The sequence below is a fragment of the Moschus berezovskii genome, chromosome 4 (genome assembly GCF_049115385.1).
Source record: "Moschus berezovskii isolate FMDL1 chromosome 4, NW_MosBer_1.0, whole genome shotgun sequence".
Taxonomy (NCBI): Eukaryota; Metazoa; Chordata; class Mammalia; order Artiodactyla; family Moschidae; genus Moschus; species Moschus berezovskii.
Window position 1 is genome coordinate 103,125,014 of NC_142463.1, and position 27,330 is coordinate 103,152,343.

Genomic DNA, 27,330 nt, shown 5'->3' on the forward strand with positions numbered 1-27,330 from the left:
TCCTAAAGGAGATCAGGCCTGGGTATTCATTGGAAGGACTGATGTTGAAGCTGAAACTCCAATACTTTGGCCACCTGATGCGAAGAGCTGACTCATTTGAAAAGACCCTGATGCTGGGAAAGATTGAGAGCAGGAGGAGAAGGGAATGACAGAGGATGAGATGGTTGGATGGCATCACCGACTCAATAGACATGGGTTTGGGTGGACTTCAGGAGTTGGTGATGGACAGGGAGGCCTGGCGTGCTGCGGTTCATGGGGTCACAAAGAGTCAGACGTGAGTGAGCAACTGAACTGAACTGAATCATATTGGGCTTCCCAACATGGTAAAGAACCCACTTGCCAATGCAGGAGACATAGGTTTGACCCCTGGGTCAGGAAGGATCCCCTGGAGAAGGAATTGGCAACCTACTACAGTATTCTTGCCTGGGAAATCCCATGGACAGAGGAGCCTGGTGGGCTATAGTCCATGGGGTCACAGAAGAGTCGGACACAACTTAGCAACTAAACAACAACAATCATGTCATCTGTGAATAGTGACAGTTTTACTTCTTTTCCAATCTGGATTCCTCTTACTTCTTTTTCTTTTCTAATTACCATGGCTAGGACTTCCAAAACTATGTTGAACAAAAGTGGCAAGAGTGAACATCCTTATCTTGTTACTGATCTTAGAGGAAATACTTTCTTTTTCAGCTTTTCACTGTTGAGTATGATGTTAGCTGTGGGTTTGTCACATATGACCTTTATTATGTTGAGAAAGGTTCCCTCTGTACCCACTTTCTGGAGAGTTTTTATCATGAATGGCTGTTGGATTTTGTCAAAAGCTTTTTCTGCATCTATTAAGATGATCATGTGATTTGTGTTCTTCTATTTGTTAATGTGGTTTATCACACTGATTGATTTGCAGATATTGAAAAATCTTTGCATCCCTGGGATAAAGCCCAATTGATCATAGTATATGATCCTTTTAATGTATTGTTGGATTCAGTTTACTAGTATTTTGTTGTGTCATGTTCATCAGTGATATTGGCCTGTAATTTTCTTTTTTTGTGGCATCTTTTTCTGGTTTTGTATCAGAGTAATGGTGACCTCTTAGAATGAGTTTGGGAGTGTTCCTTCCTCTGTAATATTTTGAAATGTTTCAGAAGGATAGGTATTAACTGTTCTCTAAATAGAATTTGCCTGTGAAGCCATCTGGTCCTGGGCTTTTATTTGTTGGAAGTGTCTTAATTACAGTTTCAGGTTTAGTAATTGTGATTGGTCTATTTATATTTTCTATTTCTCCCTGGCTCAGTTTTGGGGGATTGTACATTTCTAAGAATTTGTCCATTTCTTATAGGTTGTCCATTTTATTGGCATGCAGTTGCTTGTGGGAGTCTCTTATGATCCTTTGTATTTCTGTGGTTCTATTGTAACTTCTTTTTCATTTCTAATTGTATTGATTTGAGCCTTCTCTTTTCTTCTGATGAATCTGGCTAAAGGTTTATCTATTTTGTCTATCTTTTCAAAGAGCAAGGTTTTAATATCATTGATCTTTTGTTTTGCTTTGTCTCTATTTCATTTATTTATGTTCTGATCTTTGAATTTTTTCCTTCTGCTACCCTTGGATTTTGTTTGTTCTTCTTTCTTTAGTTGCTTTAGTTATAAGATTAGGTTGTCGGAGTTGTTTCTTGTTTTCTTGCTGCTGCTGCTGCTAAGTCACTTAAGTCGTGTCCGACTCTGTGTGACCCGACAGACGGAAGCCCACCAGGCTCCCCCGTCCCTGGGATTCTCCAGGCAAGAACACTGGAGTGGGTTGCCAGTGGGTTGCTGTGTTCCATAGGTTTTGGATCATCATGTTTTCATTTGTTTCTAGGTATTTTTTAAATTTCTTCTTTGATTTCTTCAATGATCCATTGGTTATTTAGAAGCATATTATTTTTCTTCACGTTTGTGTTTTTTTTTTTTTTTTTTACAGTTTTCTTATAGTTTATTTCTAATCTCATAGTGTGTGGTCAGAAAAGGTGCCTGCTATGATTTCAATTCTCTTAAATTTCTCAAGGCTGGCTTTCTGGCCCAGCATATGGTCAATCCCGGAGAATGTTCCATATGTAACTGAAAAGAATGTATCATCTGCTGCTTTTGGATGGAACGCTGTAAACATATCAATTAACTCCATCTGGTTTAACGTTTCATTTAAGGCTCTTGTTTTCTTACTGATTTTCTGTTTGGCTAATCTGTCCATTGATGTAAGTGGGGTATTAAAGTTCTCCACTATTACTGTGTTACTGTCAATTTCTCCTTCCATGGCTTGTAGAATTTGCCTTATATATTGAGGTGCTCATGTGTTGGGTGCATTTATATTTACCACTGTTATATCTTCTTCCTGGATTGCTCTTGTGGTCATTATGCAGTGTCCTTCTGTGTCTCTTGTCATATATTTATTTTAAAGTTTATTTTGTCTAATATGAGTATTGCTACTCCAGCTTTCTTTGGATTTCCATTTGCAAAGAGCAACTTTTTCCATTCCCTTTCTTTCAGTCAGTATGTCTCTAGTTCTTAAGTGGGTCTCTAGTAGACAGCATATATGTGTCTTTTTGTATCCATTCAGTCAGTCAATGTCTTTGATTAAAGCATTTAATCCATTTTCACTTAAGGTAATTACTGATACATATGTTCTTATTGCCATTTTGTTAATTGCTTTAGATTTATTTTTGTAGGTCTTTTTTCCTCCATTCCTCTTATATTCTCTTTTCTTGTGGTTTGATGACTGTCTTCAATGTTGTGTTTGGGTTGATTTACCTTTTTGTGTGTATCAGTTGTAGATTTTTGTTTTGTGGTTACCATGAGGTTTTGATCTAGCAGTCTATATATAAACAAGATTGTTTTAAATTGTCCATCTCTTACTTTCAAATGAATTTCCAATAGCCCGCTTTTATACTCTGCACTTCTCCTGATTATTGATTTTGATACCGTATTTGTGTGTGGATAACTCTCTACCTTTACAGTATGTTTACCTTTGCAATATGTTTGCCTTGCCAATAAGCTTTCCCATTTGTAATTTTGTTTCTAGTGGTCTTTACTTTTCTGCCTTGAGAAATTTCCTTAGCATTTGTTGCAAAGCTGGTTTGGTGGTGCTGAATTCTCTCAGCTTCTGCTTGTCTGTAAAGCTTTTGATTTCTTCATCTGAACAAGAGTTTTTCTGAGTAGACTGTTCTTGGGTTGTAGGTTTTTCCCTTTCATTACTTTAAATATATCATGCCACTCCCTTCTGGCCTGCAGAGTTTCTGCCAGAAATATCAGTTGATAACCTTATGGTGATTTGCTTGTATGTTATTTTTTGCTTTTCTGTTCTTGCTTTTAATATTTTCTCTTTGTCTTTTATTTTTCCCAATTTGACTAATACATGTCTCAGAGTGTTCCTCCTGGGGTTTATCCTGTACAGGACTGTCTTCACTTTCTTGACTTGAGCAACTGTTTCCTACCACACATTAAGAGTGTTTTCAGCTATTATCTCTTCAAATATTATCTCAGGCTCTTTCTCTTTTCTCCTTCTGGGACCCCTATAATACAAATGTTGGTACATTTAATGTCCCAGAAGTCTCTTAAACTATCCTAATTTTTTTATTTTTTAAAAAAAATTTGAATGTATTTTATTAAGACTAGTTCTGAATGGAAAAACATAGCGAAAATAGTGCCTTTGGCATCTTACTTGAAGCTTTCTGTTCCATTCTATTCCCTCATCTCCCTCTTTCATTTTATGTCAAGTTATAAACTTTGTTTCATGGTAATAAAATCAAAGCTTTAGGCCTCTGGCATGCTTTCATGGACAGTTTTATTGAAATGGCTCCAGTAAAAAAATAGGGAGACCGCCTTGTACTGTGGGCCCACTGATGGGATTGGCTTTGTACTTGGATGCCAGGTAGACATCTGCCACCTTGGTGTCAAAGCCACCTCCAGGACTTGGACTCTATGAGTTTATGCCCTCATAGCAGCAGATGGTATTCCAGGGATCACCCTTCCTGTAAGGATCCTCCTTGTAATGTGGATTCTTTATCCATGGGGAAGAAAAGGACTTTTGAAGATTGATTCTTGAGAAATGTGCTACATACTCTTATATTGCATGATATATTTCATGGATTCCATATCAGTCACTTTTCCTTGGTCACACCAGAAGATTTTAGTTCATGAAGCCAGATGGTAAGAGTACTCCAAACCCAGCTTCCTAACCAGCACTGGATACTCACTCCAGTTGTAGACTTGTTCATGGAAAGGAATGTTGTAGGAGGGCCAGTATCCTCTCCACAGAGCATTAGTTTTAAAATGTCCTCATTTTGTTTTCCTCCTTTTGTTCCATGGCAGTGATTTCTACCGTTCTGTCTTCCAACTCACTTATCTGTTCTCCTGCCTCATTTATTCTGGTACTGATTCCTTCTGGTGCCTTTTTCACTTTAGTTATTGTAAAACTCTGTTCTTTATACCTTCTAGCTCTTTGTTAAACATTTCTTGTATCTTCTCGATCTGTGCCTCCATTCTTTTCTGAGATTTTCAATCATCTTTACCCAACATTACTCTGAATTTTTTTTGGTAGATTGCCTACCTGCACATCACTTAGTTGTTCTCCTGGGGTTTTATCTTGTTCCTTTGTTTGGAGCATATTTCTCTGCTGTCTCGTGTTGTCTAAGTTTCCGTGTTTGTGGTCTCCTTTCCACAGGCAGCAGGATTACAGTTCTTTTTGCTTCTGATATCTGCCACCTAGTGGGTGAGGCTGGTCCAGGAGATCGTTCAGGCATCCTGGTGGGAGAGACTGGTGCCTGCCTAGTGGTGGGTGGACCTGGATCTTGCCCCTCTGGTGGACAGAGCTAGGTCAAGGGGTATGTTTAGAGGCATCAGTGGGCTCCAGATGACTTTATTCAGCCTGTCTGCTGACGAGTAGTGCTGTGTTCCCATCCTCCTGTTGGTTATCCTGAGGCATCCCAGCACTGGAGCCTATAGGCTGTTGGATGGGGCCAGGTCTCGGTGCCAAAGTGGTGACCTCCTGGAGAGCTTACATTGTTGAATATTTCCTGGAGCTCCTGCCATCAGTGTCCATGTCCCTACCGAGAGCCAGGATACCCTCCAAGACCTGCCCAGGTTTCTGTGGAGTCATTGCTAGGTCCCAGTGCTCATGAAACTGTGTGCAGCCTCTAAAACTGGAGTCTCTGTTTCTCCCAGCCCCGTGGAACTCCTGCACTCACACCCTGCTGGCCTTCAAAGCCAAAGCTCCAGTAGCTCCTCCTTCCTATTACAGATGCCCAGGCTGGGAAGCCTGGTGTGGGGCTCAGAATTCTCCTGTGGGAGAACTGCTGCAATGTATTTTGCCATTTGTGGGTAACCCACCCAGCAGGCATGGGATTTGATGATACCACGAAGGCACTCCTCCTGCTCTCTCTCTGTGTCTTCTTCGTCTTTGGAGGCAGAATATCCGTTTGGGTAGCTGCCAGTGTTCTTTGTTGATAGTTGTTTAGCACTTAGTTGTGATTTTAGTGTTTTCATAAGAAGAGGTGAGCTCGTCCTTCTACTCTGCCACCTTGTCCTGCACTCCTCTTCATTTATTCATTTCGGGAGAATATTCACATAGCTCACTGCAGAAATAATGTGTTTGGTTAAGGCCTGTGGCTCTGATGCAACTGGATGCAGGTATCATATGGTATATGCATCCTGTTACCTTGATAAAAAACAAAACAAATTCATCTTTTTAAATACATTTGACTTCAATGTTTTTAGATGAGCAATTATAGTCTTATAGAATATTTCTTAGATTTCTTCTTCCCCCAGTCCATAGAGAAAGGCTATGCATGGTGAGTGCAGGTAAAAAAGCAAGTAGAACTTGAGAAGTCCAATTAGTTATGTTCTTCAACTATCCCTTTCATTCTTTTTTTTTAATTTTAAAAATTCATTTATTTTTGACTTTACTGGGTCTTCATTGCTGCACAGGCTCTTCTCTAGTTGGGATGGGTGGGCTTCTCATTGTGGTGGCTTCTCTTGCTGCAAAGCACAGTCTCTAGGCATATGGGCTCCTTCGTTGTAGTTCCCAGGCTCCAGAGCACAGGCTCAGTAGTTGTGGCCTGTGGGTTTAGTTGCTTCACGGCATGTGGGATCTTCCTGGGCCAGGGATTGAACTCACGTCTTCTGTGTTAACAGGCAGATTCTTTACCACTGAGCCACCAGGGAAGCCCTATCCCTCCCATTCTGAAGTGTTGCCCAAAGGCCTGATGCCTTCTTCTTCCTCTCCCCTTTGATTCCTGAATGTGGAGGTCATCACATCTCCCTCAGTCTGTGCACTTCTCCAGCTTAGTACTGATCTTCTGCCTTGAAAGACCCTGCTCTCTAGCCTGCAGGACTAAGGTTAATCAGGAGGAGAAATATTAGGTTTGACTTCATCTGCCAATCATGTGCCCTCTAGATGGACAAGGGTCATTTGAGTCTCAAGGAAATTCCAGGCTGGAGTGTGTACCATCTTAATATATGCCAGTCCTCACCCAGGAAAAGTGACATCCCCATCACGACAGGGGGTGTAATGGTTCTAAGCAGGTTCTGTCACATTACTCCTGGGATTCTGAGATTACAGTGGGGTCCTTGGCAGAAAGGAACATCACAGAAGAGTGTTCTGACAGATGCTCAGAAACACTTGGTTCAGTGCCACCAGACCTCTCTCTCCTCTCAGCTTACACCTGGGATGCCTGTCACCAAGTCCCTTTGAGCAGTGACTTGAGCCACCTGGTTGCAGAGATCCGAGCTTTGTGAGGGCAGCTGGAGCAGAGCGTTCAGGTGAACAACTCTCTGAGACTGCAGCTCGAACAGCAGTTGGATGGTGGTGCCAGCAAAGCCAGCCTCAGCTCCTCCTGCATTAGCCAGAAATTCCCCACCAACACTGACCCTGGAAACAAGCAGCCGTTCTTCCAAGGTAGGAAGGAAAAGGGAATCATGAAGCCCTCAGCCAATGGGAAAGTCCCCAGGATGTGTGTGGTGGAAGGGACAATATTGCCTCTTCCACACTCCTTAGGGCCAGAGTGAAGTCAAAGATGCTTCAGTACAGCACCTTGAGGGCATGGAGTTTATGGTCAGATCCGGATTCTGAGTTTGCCACTTACATGTTGTTTGCCTTAGGTAATCTCCTCAAGTATTTAAGCCTCAGCTTCCTCATCTTTAACATGAGGATAATAATAATATAAACTATTATGTGGAGCATTAAATGAAATAATTTACAAGTGCCTGACACCATAGTGAAGTGAAAGTGAAGTCACTCAGTCGTGTCCGACTCTAAGCGACTCCATGGACTGCAGCCTTCCAGGCTCCTCTGCCCATGGGATTCTCCAGGCAAGAGTACTGGAGTGGGGTGCAGTACTCAAAACAATTAACAGCTGTATATGTTAATGCCTATTCCTTATGTTTGTGGAGTGTGTTAAAATTGACCATGTGTTCAAATAATTTTTCAAATAATTTTGTGAGAGCTAGTGCAGCATTTACCATCTCTGTATTTCACATGAGAAAATATAGGCACTGAGACGAGTCACTGTTATGCTGAGGTTTGTGGGAGTTAACAGGCCCGCCCAGGATTCAGAGAAGCTTTGATTTGCTGTGTTCCTGCTCCCTCGTTATGCTCTGTCTCGGTGTTGCTTCTCTTCCCTCTCAGGCTTTGCCCTCTCAGCGCCTCCCCACAGCAGCAGCCAGGACTCATCCCTGCCAGCTCAGTCACTCCTCCTCCTCATCACACAGCAGAGAGGCCTGAGCTAGAAATCCGGCTCTAAGCCATATTTGCCTGAGTAGGATCATATCAGTCTCTTCATGATATTTTCCAGGTTGCGGTCTGGTCTCTAATAGGGCATCTCAAACTCACCAAGGCTTATGTCTCCTATGCTTCTTATCCTAGTACATATTTTCTAGTACTGACTCATCAGAACAGTGATTAGAGTGCAGAGTTAAATCCCCATAAATCCACTCACTTCTTGATCAAATATTTTAACATATATACTGCATGTTTTATGCATATTTATATTTAGTTACAAAGTATTGTATTAGACATACTGCATACAGTATTATATTCAAATCTGGGATTAGAAAAATACACCTAATAATTTTTTCAAACTATGTTTTTTTCTCGTGGAACAGCCTTCACATCTTATTTCAAAATAAGTGATGAGTTTGCTGTTGGTTTTGATTGTGGTATATGGGTGATGACAGTATGAGAGGAGAGTCATGGTGCTTTAGATCTCCAGTGGAGTGGTGTGTTCCAGGGTTCCTAAAGCTGTGGCTGTCTTTACTCCCTCGATTCGGTTGCCTCCCCTCCAGTTCGGGATGTGGGCATGAATTCTCCAGTTCTGGTCTTCCCCAGCTCCTCTTCTGCGGCTCCTGGCCCAGAGACCACAACCTTCAGTAGGAAGAACGGTAAAGAGGGCAACCACAGGACTCAGGGTCTGATGACGGAAAGTTATTAGTACAAGTAACTTTTGATTCTCTTATACACACTATCTGAATTTAGAGATTTTTCTCTGCATGTCCCAAAGCCTTTAGCCCTACCATTACACCTCCTGTGGCTGCCTTTTTTTTCACTACTCTTCCTCCTATGGTTTTCCTATTGCTCTGGCATTGCTTCACTGTACTGGAACCTCTTCCTTCTTGAAAGTGCTGTCTGTATCCAGCTTAATTTCCTTGTCTGTGTCTTCTCAACCCCAAAATTAAAAAAAAAGAAAAAACATTAATGTCTGTCCTGAATGTTTGTCAGTAAGGATAAAATTTACCTCCTGGGAATTTTATGATTATGAGATGCTGAGAAAGACTATAAAAATATAGAACCGAGAATATGTATGGACTTCACAGGTGTGCTTTCCAAAACTGTTGATCTTGTTTCTGGCCTCTTTTACTATTTGATGTCCCTTTTGGATTGAACTGAGGGTGACTATGAATAACAGTGGGTTCTTTGTTGTTGTGGTTTTATTCTTCAGAGCTGGGTTTGGATGCTTCTCCAGTAACGAAGAAGCCTCCCAAGCTGGAGGGTGATGCTACTGATGGCTCCTTTGCCAATAAGCATGGCCGCCATGTCATCGGCCACATTGATGACTATAGTGCCCTAAGAGAGCAGATTGGGGAAGGCAGACAGCTGGTCAAGAGGATAGCAGAACTTGTGAGACTGGCCTGCAGCTTCTCTGGTCTCGAAGCCCCAGGCATAGAGGTAATCACATTTTAGCTCTTAGGTGCACCTTTTCCTTAAGCCCTTTCTTCTTTTGATTTTAGCTCCTTCTCCCACTATCTTTTTTCCTGCTGCATATCTCTCACCAGCTGAGGATGTATCTTCCATTTCCATCCAGCTAGGCCTTCTGTCGTCACCAGCTTGTTTCACGACAAGCTTTGTTCTGTTCCAGATGTAGCTGACTCTGTATTTCCCCTGAGAACCACAGAAAAGCATGTGCAGCACTGCCATCCTCATCAGCAGAGCATGTTAAGCATCAGCATCCTTGCAGTGCTGTTTGGTAGCTTATTATCTGCTAAAGTCACACGGGGATATGATCATTTGTGGGCAGGATAAAATCACTTCATCAGTTGCCTGGCAATTGAGAATATTCATCCATAGGGGTCAGATGTGTGGAAGGGGTGAGGAGAGTGGCAGCCTTGGACTTCTCTGCTCAGACCGAGCAGGAGAGGAGAGCAGGCCACAGGCTTCTCAGAATCTTTCCCCAGGGAAGACCTAGGTACCAGCCGCTGTGCTGTCTGAGCTCCAGGAGCCCCGACACGTGAGAGGGAGGCCCACACCTGAGTCAACAAATGCAACAAGGGGCTCCAGGCACAGTGCTGGCGGTGCCGTGGGTGTGACGGAGTGAACCCAGAAGAGGCGATTATCCCAGAAGGAAGGTGACAGGCTCATGGGGGTTAGGGCGCCCCTGGGGGATGTGCAGTTCTCTGGGGAGGAGAACATGCCAGGTAAAGGGAGCAGCTCGCAGTCCTTCGAGCTACAAATGGTGCAGGCCATTTGAAGCATAAGGCCTGATTTAGGGAAGGGCAGTGGGGCTGGGGGTACAGTGCAAAATAGGGACCTTAGAACTCCAGAGCACGAGGCAGGACTAAAAGCTAAAAAGTGTGGAATCAAATGAACTCTCACAAAGTGGGAGGCCCTTGCTGAGTCAGAGAACCTCGGCTTCCAGGTTAGAAAAAGTCTCACAGGTTCAAGCAAGCCTGTGGCCGTACCTCGCTCACAAAGGAAGCCGAGGCCTGTGCTCTCTCAGCCACAGGGATGCCCATGGCCACCGCCCCCTTTCCCAGGTGATGGGCAGCGAAGGCATCCAGGAGCTGAGGAGCAGCGCCACCGCCCTGCACCACCGGCTGGAGGAGTCGGCCTCCCTCCTCACCATGTTCTGTTGAGCAGCCTTGCCAAGCTCCCCCGGCCCTGCGCTTGTGGGCAAAGTGGTAAGAAGTCAGCATCCTCTACCGGTTCTGCCCCCTAACTAGCCTTGTAACTCCTTGGCCTGCAGAGCCTGAAGATCAGGAGCGAAATGGGCAGTTGGGAGAAGGGGACATGAGGCGTGTGTCCCTGGAGGGAGACCTCTCCTCCGTGGTGAGCACTCTCTGTGCAGGTCTGAAAACATCCCTCTCCTCACAGCCTGAGCCCCAGGACAAGGAGCCAAACAGGAGAAGAAAATAACACAGAGGAGGCAGAGACATGAGAACCCTGGTAACCCACAAATGTTCCATCCCTTCAAATTTCTGAAGTTCAGCTGAGCTGAGTTCAGGGCCATTTGAAACAACAACACCTCCTTTTCCATCCTGAGCCCACTCCCACTCACCCCCAGGTCCACACAGGCAGACAGGATCACAGAATGTCACCAGGGGTGGACCAGCCCTTTTTATCCACCCACCCACCCAGAACAATTTCCACTTAAACCTGTGTCTCTGGGTCAAGCCTGATGAGAGTCAGTCTCTCCCAGGTGCTTTCAGATCTCAGGCCACTGTGGGTGATGATCTTGGATTAGGTAGATTTCAAAATCCCTCCTAGGCTTCTCACTCCAGACTAGTATCAATGATAACTTTAGGGGATCCAACCTTGCTAATTCCAAGGAGGAAGTATTTTGGCATCCTGAGGTTGGCAGATATATTTACAGACTTGTAGACTGTCTCAGGCCAGTCCTGTCTCCCCAGGCATAATATTCCTAATGACCAAGTTTTGATGTCCAAGTGATATACCTATGTCAGCACTAAATCAGAGCTCTTACTCACAGCTGGGAGTTTCAATGTGGCCTGGACTCAGGCTCTCTGTAGCAGTTGGAGTGTGCTCTGTACTCCTTTGCACAGGAGCTTCCAGGTCCTCAGTGTTCCCACCTCATGGCCCATCCTGAGCCATCACCTGCTGGAGGGTTTTAGAGGCAGGGAAATCTGGTCCAGAAATACTTGAGAAGATTAGAATCCTATTTGTGGTTGTAAAGAGCCACAAATCACAGGGTGCTTTAGGCCTTCTGACCACTGACAGAACATCTATTTTTCTTCCCAGGGAGAGTCCATGAAAAAGGAGCTTCTGGAACTGAGAACCATACTATCCAAACAGGAGAGTCTCCTTCAGAGTACATCTGAGTGCCTGAAGACTGCCAACCAGTAGAAGGAGAGCATGGAGCAGTTCATCTTCAGCCAGTGTGGGTGCCCTGGGACAGGGAATGGGACAGGAAAATGGGGGCCTTCCAGGCTCCCCACTTGTGCTGTGAATGGACAGTGACCAGATAGGCTAGGGGATGGGGGAGACTGATGTGACATCCCTGAACCTCCTGTGCCATCAGTAATCATAGAGGCAGAGGAGGAGATGTGAGGGGTGAAGGGGAGCAGGAGACCCCAAGCTGAGTGGCCAGAAAGACAAACTTTAGAACACACACACCCAAGACAGATGTGGACCCCACTGGTAATTTCTGCCTTTGGGAACTGTTTTGGTGTTTCGGTGACCAGGAAACACGATGTTTTGAAGAAGGCAAGGACTAATTTGAAGGTAAGGAAACCACTGCACAGATCAGAGCAGACTGTCACTGTCTGTATCAGAATGCACAGGTGACTCCTGACCTGCGCTGACCTTCCAAGAGGAAATTTCTGGTCCACCTGTGAGAGCACGGGTTCTCAATGAACATCCCTCTAGATTCCATCCCCATCGGTCCTCCCACCCTAATCAGAAACCTCCCCTGACTTCTCAGTTCCCTCTCACTTTGTCATCATCTTCTCTCTTGACCCCAATTCTCTCTCCTTTATGCCATGTCAGGACTGGGGAGAAATGCAGTTCAGTTGATTCTCAAGGTCAGAGGACATGTGGGGTCTGCCTCTGAATGAGCTTTCCAGTAAAGGAATCCTGAGGCCAGTCATGGGTTCCAGGGTTCCTATGTCACAATATGAAAAAATGATGGAAAGATGTCACCTAACAAGTTGATTTCACTGCATAACATTGGGCTGAAAGCAGCAATTTGATTCCGACATATTATTCTTTAGGAAACAACATAAAACAAAATCACTGGGTCTTATTGATCTAAAAGAGAACTTGGTAATAAGGAAAAAAATGAAACTTAAAGGGAAAGATTATCCATAATGCAGGCATTCTCTACATTTATTTAAAACACCAATGCATTCTCTAGCAGCCACTTTGAAGAAAAACTTGAGGTGTTAGAAATGGCTTCAAAGTAAAAAACTAAGCCTTTTACCTTGGACTTTAAAGTTTTGCCATAATCAGTTGAGCCCATTCCTAGGAATGTTCCTAAATTGTAACCTAAAAAGATGTTGACGCCACAGTGTGAAAATGGGTTGGGCCATAATTTAACCCTGATTTTTTTTTTCCTGCTAATTTCTTCTGATTCCTTTCTTTCCTGAACCTTTTTAGAAGAACTCTTACAAGACTGCTTCTGTAAAGCCTTATTCCTGTCCCAGCAAAGGTAACCCAACAGCCTTTCATACTCACTGGCTTGGAGGTCTCCTTCACACTTCTGCTAGGCCACTGGAAATGGACCAGGGCCCAAGTTCTAATCCCAGGCTTGTCACTAACTGGCTGTATGGCTTTGGCTGGCCCCAGTCTCTGTGAGACCACTGACCCTCATCTGGAAGAGGAGGCACTAGACTTAGATGATTTCTGAGGGCCCTGCTGACTTGCCCTCCCCCCACCCCATCTCCTCATCAAGTACACAGAACATAAACTTAACAAGGGGCCTGCCTCTCAAATTATCCTCTCCTTACAACAGGCCACTTCTATATGTGCCTGGTTCATGCTAAGCATATCTTTTCCTGGGAAATGACAAATGTCATCCTCTTTCTCCCAAGCACACTGGAGAGCGAGCTGGCCCCTGAAGAGGGAGTGGTAGGGTCTGGCCACCAGGTGTGCAGTGGCTTCGAGCAGAGATCTGACCACAGGTGGCGTGGGAAGGTTTCACTCTAACCTGGTGGCACCAGTTGCTCCTCCAGACCTCAGCACCTCCCTTCAGCTCATCCTCTTGACAGGCTCTCACCATGATCCTGGCTTCATCCTCAGCCCTCTCTAGCCTCAGTTAGCCACCAGCAGGACCTGATAATGGACACTTACTTCCATTGTGTTCCTTTGGTCTCCAGGTGAAATCCCTAAGGGCCCTGCCATGCACTCCAGTCCTGTGACCCTTGCCTTCCAGGAGACATGCAAGAAGCGAAGCCACCAGAGGTCCTTAAAACAGCAGGAAGGATGGGCCTGCACCCTTTCTTCACAGCTCTCTGTCTGCTGAGGAGGATCTGGGCCCTCCTCCACACCTACTGGAGGGTCTGGAAGGAATCAGAGATATGGCCTCGTGGGCAGGGTGAAAGGCAGAAGGCCTTTCCTGCAGTTGAGGAATAACCAGCCACGGTCCCCTTGGCTCAGCACTAAGGAAAACGTGCCTAGTTAGTAGAGGACCTTGTGACACTGCTTCTGAACACCCTGTGGGCATGGGAGCCAGCCACAGACATTTCTAGACTCATCATCTGTCCTCAGAGGGTCAGCTCAGGGGAAACAGGACCTGCTTCCCCACAATGCACCGTGTGGTCCCCACATTGGAGCTCCTCGGCAGATCTGAAAGCACAAGACTGAGCAGTGGGGCCCTGCAGGACAGTGTGGGCAGGGGCCCGACTACCTGACCCAGGGCCCATGAAGCTGGGTCACCGTGAGGCTGGGCGTCAGTCAACACTGCAGCACCTGAGTACTTTGAATCCATGTGGTGGGAGTGGTGACTCCCTTATGCCCTCTCATGCTTAGCCTAGACTTCCTGTATTCTATTGTGATCTCCAACAGCTGTACTGACTTTACATATACTGTCCCCTTTTGTCATCCCAACTTCTCTCTGGGAACTAGGGACTAATGGCCACAGCGAGCCCACTGAAAGTCTTGTGTAAAGCAAACGGGTGATCATTTTTAAGTGATGTGCAAGAGGCCCCCAGTTGTGCTTGTGCTGAAGCCTAGTCTGTGTCTTCACAGAAGTGCTTTAGAAAGTGTGTATGTGTGTATAAATGTATGATATCTATTTACATACGTTGCCAGAGTGACATGTGGAAGGCTGACATAACTGGTGGACAGGGTCAGTGAGAGGAAATGACACCGTCTTTTTGGTGGCTATTACAGCAAAATATGTATTAAAAATATAGTTTTCTTTGCCTGCTTAGTTTCCAGTTTCTATACCAGCCTGCAGGGTGAGTGTGTAAGAATAGGAAAGACAAACTGTCACTAAAGAGCTCAGCATCTGAAGCAGAATCAAGATGCTGTAGTAGCTGTTATGGAGATCCCCTCCCCCACAAACACATCAAAAACAAATTCACATGTGGGACACTTCTTAATGGAAACGAACTGGAAACTAGCATAACTCCTGAAAACCAAAGCCGCAAGAAGGATCTACACATAACTCGGTAGGATGGGAAAGAAAAGAATCAGGTTGGGCCCTGGGCCCCTGGGAGGGATCCACAAAGAGAAGGTCCACAAGGGTAGACCCCGGCCCTGGAGTGAGCAGATCAAATCACAATTTGGGCATCCCAGTCCAGGGGTCCTGCAAGGAGTGGCCCAGCCCCCTTGCCTCCTGGGAAGTCTGAGACAGAAGGTTTGGAGAAGTCTAGACTCTACTCATCAGAAGCACATCCTGGGTTGCTGACAATCAGGGTGGAGAGTCGTGCACTGTGAGCAGCCTCCCTGCTGTATTTCCCAATCCAAAGGGGCCAATGCCCTGGCTCCACTCACTCCACACCACAGTCTGGCACAAGATCTTGGCAGAGACTCGATCTAGCTTTGCAGAGACAGACCAGGACAGCTGGGGGGTAATCCCGGAATAGCCTCAGACGCCACAGTCAGTGAGGGCTCAGAGCAACAGGAGCAGATGCACCTATCATTAGTGTGTGCACGGGGTGCCACAGCAGGTATGTGCGAGGGCCAAGGGATGATTCCTGAGCAGACAGGCCCCGAGACAGGGCGTGACCTAACTAGGCAGAGACAGCCCAGAGGCCCTGGGGTGTGGGCCAGCTGGGGCTTTGATGGCCATCACAAACACACCACACTATGTATGTAGGGGTTTGTCTTCCAGCTTAGCACTAGATCTGGGCAGACACGTCCTGGGTGAGGTCTGCCACAGAGGCAACCCAGATCTCAGGCAGCAGTGCAGCCACCTCAATCCTTGCAGCCACAACCCCCAACCTCCAGCCCCAGCCCACTCCACACCACAGCCTTATACTAGACCTGAGACAAACGATAGGGACATAAGCTTGGGCTGACCCTGAGTGGAGCTGCAGATGTATATCCTGTGTGAGTACATGGCCCTCACTTGCTTCACCACTCACTTCCTTTGGGGCAGGGCATGCACTCAAGGGCAAAAGCCTGATTAAACCCAACCCTCAAGGCTTCTACTCCTACACTGGGGAACACACCCTGCCCTGAGACAGCCACGATACAGATGAGAGAGGAAGACCACCTCACATCCAGCACAGGCTTTCGATACTCCACCACCAGTCACACCCCACTATCGAGGGGATAATGATCAGCACAAACTGAGGAGAGACATGACTGGCATCCATCTGAAACCAGCCCTCACACCAAAAGCATGAGACTCATGGAGGCTACACAGGGACACTCCCACATAAAAGCAGCCATTCGAGAGTACACTGGATAACTGTTGCTCCTAAAATCATACAGAGAAAGTTAAGTAAAATGAAAAGGAAGATCTACTCCCAATTAAAAGAACAAAACAAATTCCCTGAAAGAACAAATAATGAAACAGATCTCACCAGTCTACTAGACCAGGAGTGCACAAAGGAGGTAATAACTCAAGATGATAAAAGTTATTTATGACAGAATCGCAGCCAATATACAACTCAATGGTGAAACACTGAAAGCCTTCTCACTAAAATCTGGAACAAGACAAGGATGCCCATTCTCACCGCTTCTATTCAACAGAGTATTGGAAGTCTTAGCCATAGCAACCACACGTGAAAAAAATAGAAGGTTTTCAAATGGAGGGGAAGATTTAACACTGTCATTATATGCAGATATGATACCGTATATAGAAAACCCTATGGACTCCACACAGAAACTACTAGAACTGATACACAAATTCAGTAAGTTAGCAGGATACAAGATTAACATACAGAAATAGGTTGCATTTCTTTACTCCAACAATGAAATATCAGAAAGGGAATGTAAATAAACTATACCTTTAAAAATTTCAATCCCAAATGTAATTAGCCTTCAATTAAAATAAATAAAATTTTAAAAAAATTGCAATCCCAAAAATAAATTGCTTAGGAATAAACCTCACCAAGGAAGTAAAAGATTTCTATGCTGAGAACTATACAACATTAATAAAGGACACTGAAGATGATTCAAAGAAATAGAAGGATATCCCAGCTCTTGGATTGGAAGAATTAATATTGTTAAAATGGCCATACTACTCAAAACAATCTACGGATTTAATGCAATCCCTTTAAAAACATGCATGACATTTTTCACATAACTAGAACAAATAATCCTAAAAGTCACACGAAACCACAAAAGATTTAGAATTGAGAAAGCAATCATGAGGAAAAATAACAAAGCTGGAAACATACCCTCTAAGACTTCAGACAATACTGCAAAACAACAGTAATCAAAATTATGTGGTATTAGGACGAAAATAGACATGTGGATTAATGGAACAAAATAGAGAGCCCAGAAATAAACCCACACATCTATGGTCAATTTATCTTGGACAAAGGAGGCAAGAACATACATACAATGGGGAAAAGACAGTCTCTTCAGCAAGTGGTGGTGGGAAAGTTGGAGAGCCACATGTAAATCAATGAAGTTAGAACACATCCTCTCACCATACACAAAAATAAACTCAAAATGGCTTAACTACTTAAACATAAGACATGACACCATAAAACTAGAAGAGAACATAGGCAGAACATTCTCTGACATAACCGTGCCAACATTTTCTTAGGTCAGTCTCCCAATAAAAATAAAAACAAACAAATAGTCATGTCATAACCAGTATAATATTGTAAAATAATTAGCCTCCGATAAAAAACAAAAAAAAAAATAAACAAACAAATGGAACCTAATCAAACTTACACACTTTTGCATAGCAAAGTAAACCATATAGAAAATGAAAAGACAACCTATAGAATGGGAGAAAATATTTTCAAATAATGCATTCAGTAAGGGCTTAATTTTCAAAATACACAAACACCTCATTCAACTCAACAAGAAACAAACAAAAACGGCCCAACCCAAAAGTGGGCAGAAGACCTAAACAGGCATTTCTCCAAAGAAATACAGATGGCCAATAAGGACACACAAAAAAATGCTCCACATGGCTAATTATTAGAGACATGCAAATCAAAACTAAAATAAGGTACCACCTCACACCACTCAGAATGGCCATCACTAAAATGTCCTCCAGTAAAAAAGGTTGGAGAGGGTGTGGAGAAAAGGAAACTCTTCTGCACTCTTGGCAGAAATATAAGTTGGTGCAGCCACTGTGGAAAATAGCATGGAAGTTCCTCAGAAAACCAAAAATAGAATTACCATATGATCCAGCAATCCACTCCTGGGTATATATCTGGACAAAACTATAATTCAAAAAGATAAATGTACCCCTATGTTCATAGCGGCACTAGTCACAATACCCAAGACATGGAAAGAACCTAAATGTCCATTGATGGATGAATGGATAAAGAAGATGTGATACACACACACACACACACACACACACATACAGAGGAATACTGCTCAGCCATAAAAAAAGAACAAAATTAAGCCATTTGCAGCAACATGGATGCAACTAGAGATGATCATACCAAGTGGGGTAAGTCAGAAAGAGAAAGACAAATACCATATGATGTCACTTATATGTGGAATCTAAAATATAACACAAATGAACCTATCCATGGAACAGATTCACGGACATAGAGAACAGACTAGTGTTGCCAAGGGGGAGAGGGCTGAGGGAGGTATGGAATGGAAGGCGGGGGTTAGGAGATGTAAGCTTTTATATGCAGAATGGATAAACAACAAAGTCCTACTCTGTAGTCCGGAGAACTATACTCCGTATCCTGTGATAAACCATAATGCAAAAAGAAATATATATATGTATGTATAACTTAGTGACTTTGTTATAGAGCAGTAATTTATACAACATTGTAAATCAACTACACTTCAATAAAAGAGGAGGTAATAAAATGCTAACTGAATGAAGAAAGAGTATCAACAGAAACGTACGTCACTGTAACCAGGACCTAGAAACCATAAACGTGAACCAATGAAAAATGGATAATTCAACTGCCGAGACAGAAATATAATCTAGAAGCAATAAATAGCAGATTAAATGACACAGAAGAATGAATAAGTGATCCTGAAGATAGCATAATGGAAATCAAATCCAAAGAGGAGACAGAAAGACAAATTAAAAAAAAACAAGCACAACTTACAAGACTTATGAGACAACAGAAATCATGCCAGCCTTCACATAATAGGGATTCCAGAAGGAAAAGAAAGAGAAAGGGGGATTGAAAATATATTTGAAGAAATTATGGCTTAAAACTTTTCAAATCTAAGAAGGAAATAGAAATCCAGATACAGGAAGCACTGAGGGTCCGTCCCAAACAAGATGAACACAAACAGATTTATACCAAGACATACCATACCATATATATGCATTAACAAGCACTGATGGCAAAAATGAAAGGTAACAAGCGGATTCTAAATGCAGCAAGAGAAAAACAAGGAATCAATTAAAATATAATTTCTATAAAGCTATAGCTGATTTCTCTGAAGGAACTTTGCAGGCCAGAAGAAGTGGCATAATATATTCAAAGTCCAGGAAGGGAAAAACCTTCAACCATGGATCCTATACCCAGTAAAATGATCATTTAGTATAGATGGAGAGATAAAGAGTTTCTCAGCCAAGTAAAAACTAAAAGAATTCAGCGAGATTAAACCTACCCCCAAAAGAAATATTAAAGGGTCTTCTCTAAAGAGAAAAGAAACAAGAATCTATAGAAAAGGAACATCACAGTTGGAAAGGTATACATAAAAGGACTGAAGATCACTTAAATAAGCCAGTAGAGATTTTAAAAAACAGTAAAAAAATTGTCAAAGCAATTATAAATACAAATAGCAGTAAGAAGATAAGCATGAAGATGTAAAATAGGACGAAGTCACAAAATGTGGGGAAGGGGATTATAAAAATGTAGATCTTTTAGAATGTGTTTGCACTAGTATGACTTCCAATTTAAAGCAAGCAGATATAAATTATGAGTCAACATACTTGAAAACAAGGGTCAGTGCCTGTTAATGCATATATATGGAATCTAGAAAAATGGTGCTGATGAACCTATTTTCAGAGCAGGAAGAGAGATGCAGATGTAAAGAAAGGACTTGTGGACACAGTGGGAGAAGGAGAGGGTGGGCCAAATTGAGAAAGTAGTATTGACATATATACACTGCTATACGTAAAACAGCTAGTGGGAAGCTGCTGTATAACACAGGGAGCCCAGCCTGGTAATCTGGGACAACCTAGATGGATAGGATGAGTGGGGTGGGAGGGAGGTTCAAGAGGGAGAGTACATATGTAGTTATAGCTGATCCACGTTGCTGTATGACAGAAACTAACACAGCACTGTAAAGCAGTTATCGTCCAGTTAAAAATGAATTTTTAAAATAAAATTTAAAAAATAAATGATGAAAACCCTATTTTAAAAAGATAGCTGTACCACAATGTTTACCTGAATGTTCACAGAAGCACTATTTACAACAGACAAGACATGAAAACAACCTAAGTGTCCATGGACAGATGAACGGATAAGGAAGATGTGAACTATGTATGTATACAATGGAATATTAGCTGGCCATGAGAAAGAATGAAATATTGCCATTTGCAGCAACAGAGATGAACCTAGCGATTATCATACTGAATGAAGCAGAGAAAGACAATTTTATGATATCATTTACATATGCAATCTAAAACATAATACAAGGAATTTATTCACAAAATAGAAACAGTCTTCCATAGGAACAAATTTATGGTTACCAAAGGAGAAATAAGGAGAGAGGTATAAATTAGGAGCTTGGGATTAACAGGCACACACTACTATGTATAAAATAGATAAACAACAAGGATTTACTGTACAGCACAGGGAACTATATTCAATACTTTGTGGCTTCCCTGGTGGCTCAGAGGTTAAAGCGTCTGCCTCCAATGCGGGAGACCCGGGTTCGATCCCTGGGTCGGGAAGATCCCCTGGAGAAGGAAACGGTAACCCACTCCAGTATTCTTGCCTGGAGAATCCCATGGACAGAGAAGCCTGGTAGGCTACAGTCCACGGGGCCACAAAGAGTCGGACAAGACTGAGCGACAGAATGGAACGGAATAATCCATAATGGAAAAGAATCTGAAAAAAAAAATATATATATATTACTGAATAACTTTGCTGTATACCTGAAACACAATATTTTTTTTCAAAAAAACTGTTAAAATTTAAAAAATATATAAAGAGGTCAGGTGACAAAGAGGTCCTATCCAAACATGGCAGCACAAAGGCAGCTCCTAAAGGAAGAGTCAGCCCTAGGGAGTGATTCAGATAACTGCTTTCTTGGTCATCTGGGCTTGGAACCATCTGTGGGTGGGAGGACAAGAAGAGATAACAGCCATGAGGAGGAAATGAAGGACCTGAAAGTGTGTGAGAAGAGAAACAAGCAACAGTGAATGTCTCTAAGGAAAGCAAAGGTGTTTTGAATTATGCTGGAGACAAGAAGGCTGTGATTCTTATCTTCTGGTTTAAATGCAGTCCCTGGATACACCTTGTAAGCCAGGAAGCTTTATCAGACACCCACATCACATTAGAGTGCCAGCCACAGAGAACAGGGTTCAGTAAATCAGAGTAAATGCTATTTAACTCCTCTCTGAAGGTCTCTGATGAAGGAGACCATCATTCCCAACAGCCCCTTGCAATTTTAGGCTTCCCTGCTCTGATCCTGCACACACTGTTTCTCAAATCTGAGAATTTCTCCGTGCGCAGTGTTGTGTATCCAGGAAAAAACATCAAGGCAGCAATATTCCCAGTAACTTTCATTTATGCAGGACTCTATTGAGGTCATTCATCAATCTGTTTCTATTTGAACTGTCCTTGGTGCTTTTCCTCATGGAAAAATGTAAAATTTTACACATTCTTCTTTTAGACTTTACCAATCTTTCACACCCTTTTAAGTGTGAAGACAATTTGAGAATAATACTTTACTTAGCTTCAACTCACTTCCCTGGTGGCTCAGACGGTAAAGAATCTGCCTGCAATGCAGGAGACCCAGGTTTGACCCCTTGGTTGGGAAGATCCCCTGGAGAAGGGAAAGGCAACCCACTCCAGTATTCTTGCCTGAAGAATTCCATGGACAGAGGAGCCTGGCAGGTTACAGTTCATGGGGTCGTGAAGAGTCGGATATGACTGAGGGACTAACACTTTCACTTTGCTTCAGCTTAAGCTTATGACTAGTCAATTTAGCAAAGGTTTCTTTTTCCCAACTTTATTTTTCCTGATATGTCCCATTATAATGTTGACTCATATTCCCCCCTTGGCAACACACTGGGTTTTATGTAACCTGCAGCCAGTTTGGGCATGCCTATTTCCCTATTTCATCCTCTGCTAACTGTAGTTTTTAAGTTTCTATGGGAATTAGACTCTGTTTGTGTAACTAATGAATTTTATTACAATTCCACAGGATCTCTTTCCTACTTGTCAGAGGCATCTTAATATTTCATATGTATCTCCTTAAGTACAAGTAGTAAACCTGACGTTACTTTTATCTAAGTTGGGAAAATCAGTATATTCAATGGAGAGGATGCAAGGGCAGTTTCTATGCAACATTGCTGGATCTACCTGGGTTGGCACATACTAGGAACCTGTGGCTGTGTTTCTCAGATGTACATGGGGAAATGTAAGCCAGGATCAGAGGTGAAAAGGATATATATCACACATGCACAAGAATGTTTAGAGCCACAGCAGCTTGAGTCAGGAAGAGAGATGTGGGCAAAAAAAAACAGAGTCATCTTCTAACCTACATTATCCCATGATTTGTGAGCCCAAAATATGGGAAGTTCTCTGATATATGTGTGTCACTATAACTCTGCTGGGATTGGCTAGGCTGGTGGTTTCACAAGGGTGACAATGGCCACAATATCCAAGCGTTCCACTAAGCACTTATGACTAGTGAAGTGAAGGAAGGAGTGACCAAATTGCTCTCAATGCTGGGACCCCACGTCTCATTACATTTCAATTCAGTTCAGTTCAGTCGCTCAGTCATGGCTGACTCTTTGTGACCCCATGGACTGCAGCACGCCAGGCCTCCCCGTCCATCACCAGCTCCCGGCGTTGACTCAAACTCAAGTCCATTGAGTTGGTGATGCCATCCAACCATCTCAACTTCTATCGTCCTATTCTCCTCCCACCTTCAGTCTCTCCCAGCATCAGCATCATTTCAAATGAGTCTAGGGGGTACATCAAAGGTTGTATCTTGTCAGCCTGCTTATTTACGTGCAGAGGACAGCATATAAAATACAAAACTGGGTATGCAGATGACACCATCCTTATGGCAGGAAGCAGAAAAAGTGAGAGTGAAAAAAGTTGGCTTAAAACTCAACATGCAAAAGACAAAAATCATGGTATCTGGTCCCAAAACTTTCTGACAGATAGATGGTGGAAACAAGGGAAACACTGACAGACTTTCTTTACTTGGGCACCAAAGTCACTACAGATGGTGACTACAGCCATGCACTTAAAAGACTCTTGCTCCTTGGAAGAAAAGCTACTACAAAGCTAGACAGCATATTAGAAAGCAGAGACATTAATTTGCCAACAAACGTCCCTCTAGTCAAAGCTATAGTTTTGGGTCATGTATGGATGTGAGTTGAATCATAAAGAAGAAAAGTTGCTCAGTACTGTGCAACTCTGCAATGCCATGGACTGTAGCCTACCAGGCTCCTCCTCCTCCAGGCAAGGGTACTGGAGTGGGTTGCCATTTCCTTCTCCAGAGGATCTTCCTGACTTGGGGAATCAAACCCAGGTCTCCTGCATTGCAGGCAGACACTTTACCCTCTGAGCCACCAGGGAAGCCCAAAGAAGGCTGAGCGCCAAAGAATTGATGCTTTTGGAACTGTAGTGTTGGAGAAGACTCTTGAGAGTCTCTTGGACTGCAAGATCCAACCAGTCAATCCGAAAGGAAATCAGTCCTGAATATTCATTGGAAGGACTGATGGTGAAGCTCAATCTCCAATACTTTGGCCACCTGATGCGAAGAGCCAACTCGCTAGAAAAGACCCTGATGCTGGGAAAGGTTGAAGGCAAGAGAAGAGGACGAGGTGGTTGGATGGCATTACCAATTCGGTGGACACAACTTTGAGTAAGGTCTGGGAGATGGTGAAGGGCGGGGAAGCCTGGCGTTCTGCAGTCCATGGGGTCGAAAAGAGTCGGACATGACAGAGCGGCTGAACAGCAAAACAAAGCCATACTTTCCACCGCTCAACGCTTACAGAATTTGGCACGTTTGAACAGTCCTGTTATTGCTGTAAACCGTTCTTTGTGCCTAACTTATCTGGGCGCGCAGTTCCTCCACCGGCATGGTGCAACGGTTTGGGAAGGCGGATCCCTGGCTTCTGGTCGCGCTCCGACCAGAGCAAACGCCGCGTCCCCCGCCACGAAGCCGGCGGTGGCCCGCAATTTTACCCTTGGACCTGGGGTACCAGGCATGGGACAGCCCACGAAGTCCCAAGGGCTCTGCTGAGGAAGTTCAGAGTTCCCAGGGCAGCGGGAAGAGGACAGTTGCAAACAGTGAAGGGACCTTTTTTTTTTTTTTTCCTGGTGGGAATTTTACCTCAGGGCAGAAAACTCTAGAGATACAAGCAGAAAAGGAGCACTTGGGAGAGGCCTGAAAGCCCCCACCCGTCGCTCACCGGAATGGGTCTCCTCTCTCCACTGCGTCCAAAGCTGGAGAGACCGCCGCCGGCGGCCAGTCAGGCGCCCCCTGGCGTCGCGAGGACGCAGCTCGCGGCGAGGGACGAGCGCGGGAGGGAGGGAGGTCCTGGGCCCGCGCGGCTGCGAGCCACACGGCTCAGCTGCAGGAGAGCGAGCCGGCCGTGTTTCCACGGCAATGGTCCGCACTTTGGACGCTGAATCGTGATCCGAGTTAGCGTCTCGGTGGGACCTTTCCTTCTCGGCCGCGCGCAGGGTCTTTTACTGGCGCAGCCGGAACTCAGCCTCCTCCTGAAAGCGAGCTGCGCCCCAGATGCTCGCTGAGTGGACCTACTCTCCCGCCCCGGCGCCCAACCCGGCCTGCTCTCGGGACCAGAACGTCTGGGTCCCGCGAAGGAGGCCCTGGGCCCGCGTGCTCGGCCGCCTCCCCCTCAGCAGTCGAGGTCCGAAGCCTGCTGCTCTGAGAGGCGCAGGTCCGTGGACCACGGGGAGGTGGGGGCCGAGCCCGGGCGTCCCCGCAGGACCCTGCGGCTCTGCCGCTCACTGGGCATCGGAGGCCCGGCCCCGCCGCCAAAGGGCGCAGCGACTGAAGCACTGCCACCCCCTGTCGGGTCGCCCTGGGTCTCGGGGTAAAAGGCAGCATCTGCGCCCACCGAGTCCTGCCCCACGAGGGGGCTTCGGACCGCGCCTCTTGTCCCTGTGAATAATGGTCCGGGGCTGTGATGTCACTGACCAGCCAGGGTGACAGCTTTCCGGGCGGGGTTCCAGACCTGAATAGGGAGTACTATATTTTATTCAGGTGCCCTATTATTGGATGTTTTGATTGATTCTATTTCCGTTTATTTCAGAACTTCTCGCTCCTAAGTCTCCTTTGGACACGAAAAGCCGCTGTTAGGTTAAGACTTGAACCTTGACTCCAGGAAATCTTGACCTTTGAACCCAAACTCAGCCAGAAAGAGGAGTCTGGGCCGTGTATTCCAGCGTCTGAGATCAGGTGTCGGTCACCCATGCCTTTGAGACACTTGCATATCTTATAGTCGGGGCCAGAATAGTGAATATAGTCTATTTAGTTGATTTGAGTTGGAAACAGCATTCACTTTTTTATCATTATAAAAATGATCTTTTAAATGTCACTTCTAGACGTTGGAAACACAATGTAACTTTTGTGGAACAACCATGTGGATGAGAACTATTAAACAGAATAATTTATATGTACCCTGGAACAGTGGCAAAATTAAAAAAAAACTGCTTTCCTTAATTGTGTTATTATTGGCATTGTTGGTATTTATTCTTATTCCAAATGATGTGGGGGAAAGCAAAGGAGATTGTATGAAATCTTGTATTTCTATTACTCCCAGTGTCCTTACAGACAAAAATACTGGTATACGGAAAAGAGTCAGATGAAAGATAAACATTCAATAAAGTCTGAATTTCTGGATTTGAATATATACATTGATACAAAGATGAGTATGCATTTCCTAGCTCTGTCCACTGGAAACACCTAGAAATACACCAAATCCAGTAAGCATCTTAAGGTTACAATTTGATTTGGGAATAACATTTTGCACAAAAGGAAACCAGGGATCCTTAGAAAAATGACTGAGTCCAGGTCAGGGCAGCAAATATTCAGGATCAAAGAGAGCACTTTGTCATAGTGTTATCAAGAAAGGCCTCAAATACGATCAGAAACTTTTCAAAAGAACTGAGGAGCCAGCTTACAGTCACTTTCACTGCCAAGAGAGAGAATTTGAGTATTGGTAAGAGCCATACTGCCGGAGAAGGCAATGGCAAGCCACTCCAGTACGCTTGCCTAGAAAATCACATGGACAGAGGAGCCTGGTGGGCTGCAGTCCATGGGGTCACTACTAGTCGGACACGACTGAGTGACTTCACTTTCACTTTTTACTTTCATACATTGGAGAAGGAAATGGCAACCCACTCCAGTGTTCTTGCCTGGAGGATCCCAGGGACGGGGGAGCCTGGTGGGCTGCCGTCTATGGGGTCGCACAGAGTCGGACACGACTGAAGTGACTTAGCAGCAGCAGCAGCAAGAGCTATACTGCAATGAATTGAAATACTTCACTGTGTTTGAAATTTATTCATATAAGCACATGGGGAAAAAAAAAAACAAACGAATTGGTGACCACAGAGGATGCTTGGGGCATTGCTCACTAAGCTGCAGTTCTCTTTACAGAGGGTACCACTGAGTAACTAAACAGTATTTAGTATTTAGGAGAAGTTTCTTTTTATGCAAGTATTGCAGTTAAATACTACATGATGATGCAATATCACCATTTAGCGCCACATAATCAGTAAATGGATTGAGAGGTCTTGAACTAAAAGGACTGGTAATACAATTTGAAGAAACACTCAGGACTTGATGTCCTCCTCATCAGAGAGTGCACACCACCTCTGAAGGGTCTGCCAGGACTGCAAGCTTGACTCTCATCAGTCTCCGTATCTACAGGTCCAGAGCAGGGACCACTAGACCTATGACTGCTGAATAGTTACAAAGGAATGGGACTGAGGACCTGGATTTTCATGTATAATTCATGTGATTGTAACCTTAAAAGTTGGAGACATGCACAATATTTTCCTATTAAACACAACTTTAAAACATTGCTGGGATTATATTTCCTTTGTGTGTGTGCTCAGTCGCTCAGTTTTATCCAATTCTTTTGGGTCCATGGATCATATCCCGCCGGGCTCCTCTGTCCATGGGATTTCTCAGGTTAGAATACTGTAGTGGGTTGCCATTTCCTATTCCAGAGGATCTTCTTGACCCAGGGATCGAATCCGCATTTCTTGTGTCTCCTGCATTGGCAGGCGAGTTCTTGGGAAGCCCCATGTTTCCTTTAAGGTGTATATAGCTTTATCAGCTATGTAGAAGAT

The 27,330-nt window shown here is 44.2% G+C and overlaps 2 protein-coding genes across 2 annotated transcripts in view; one reads left to right on the top strand and one right to left on the bottom strand.

Annotated features, from left to right (window-relative positions):
• LOC129535555 (myomegalin-like) overlaps positions 1-14,744 on the top strand; it is a 45,673-nt gene extending 30,929 nt beyond the window's left edge. Inside the window, 8 exon segments of the mRNA XM_088836018.1 lie at positions 6,683-6,921; positions 8,286-8,403; positions 8,961-9,187; positions 10,273-10,416; positions 11,495-11,633; positions 11,931-11,977; positions 12,851-12,902; positions 13,570-14,744. Of these exon segments, the coding sequence (XP_088692144.1) occupies positions 6,683-6,921; positions 8,286-8,403; positions 8,961-9,187; positions 10,273-10,416; positions 11,495-11,633; positions 11,931-11,977; positions 12,851-12,902; positions 13,570-13,715 (1,112 nt within the window). The 3' untranslated portion in view covers positions 13,716-14,744.
• The window catches only part of LOC148778149 (myomegalin-like), a 162,717-nt gene that overhangs the window by 43,823 nt on the left and 91,564 nt on the right, over positions 1-27,330 (bottom strand).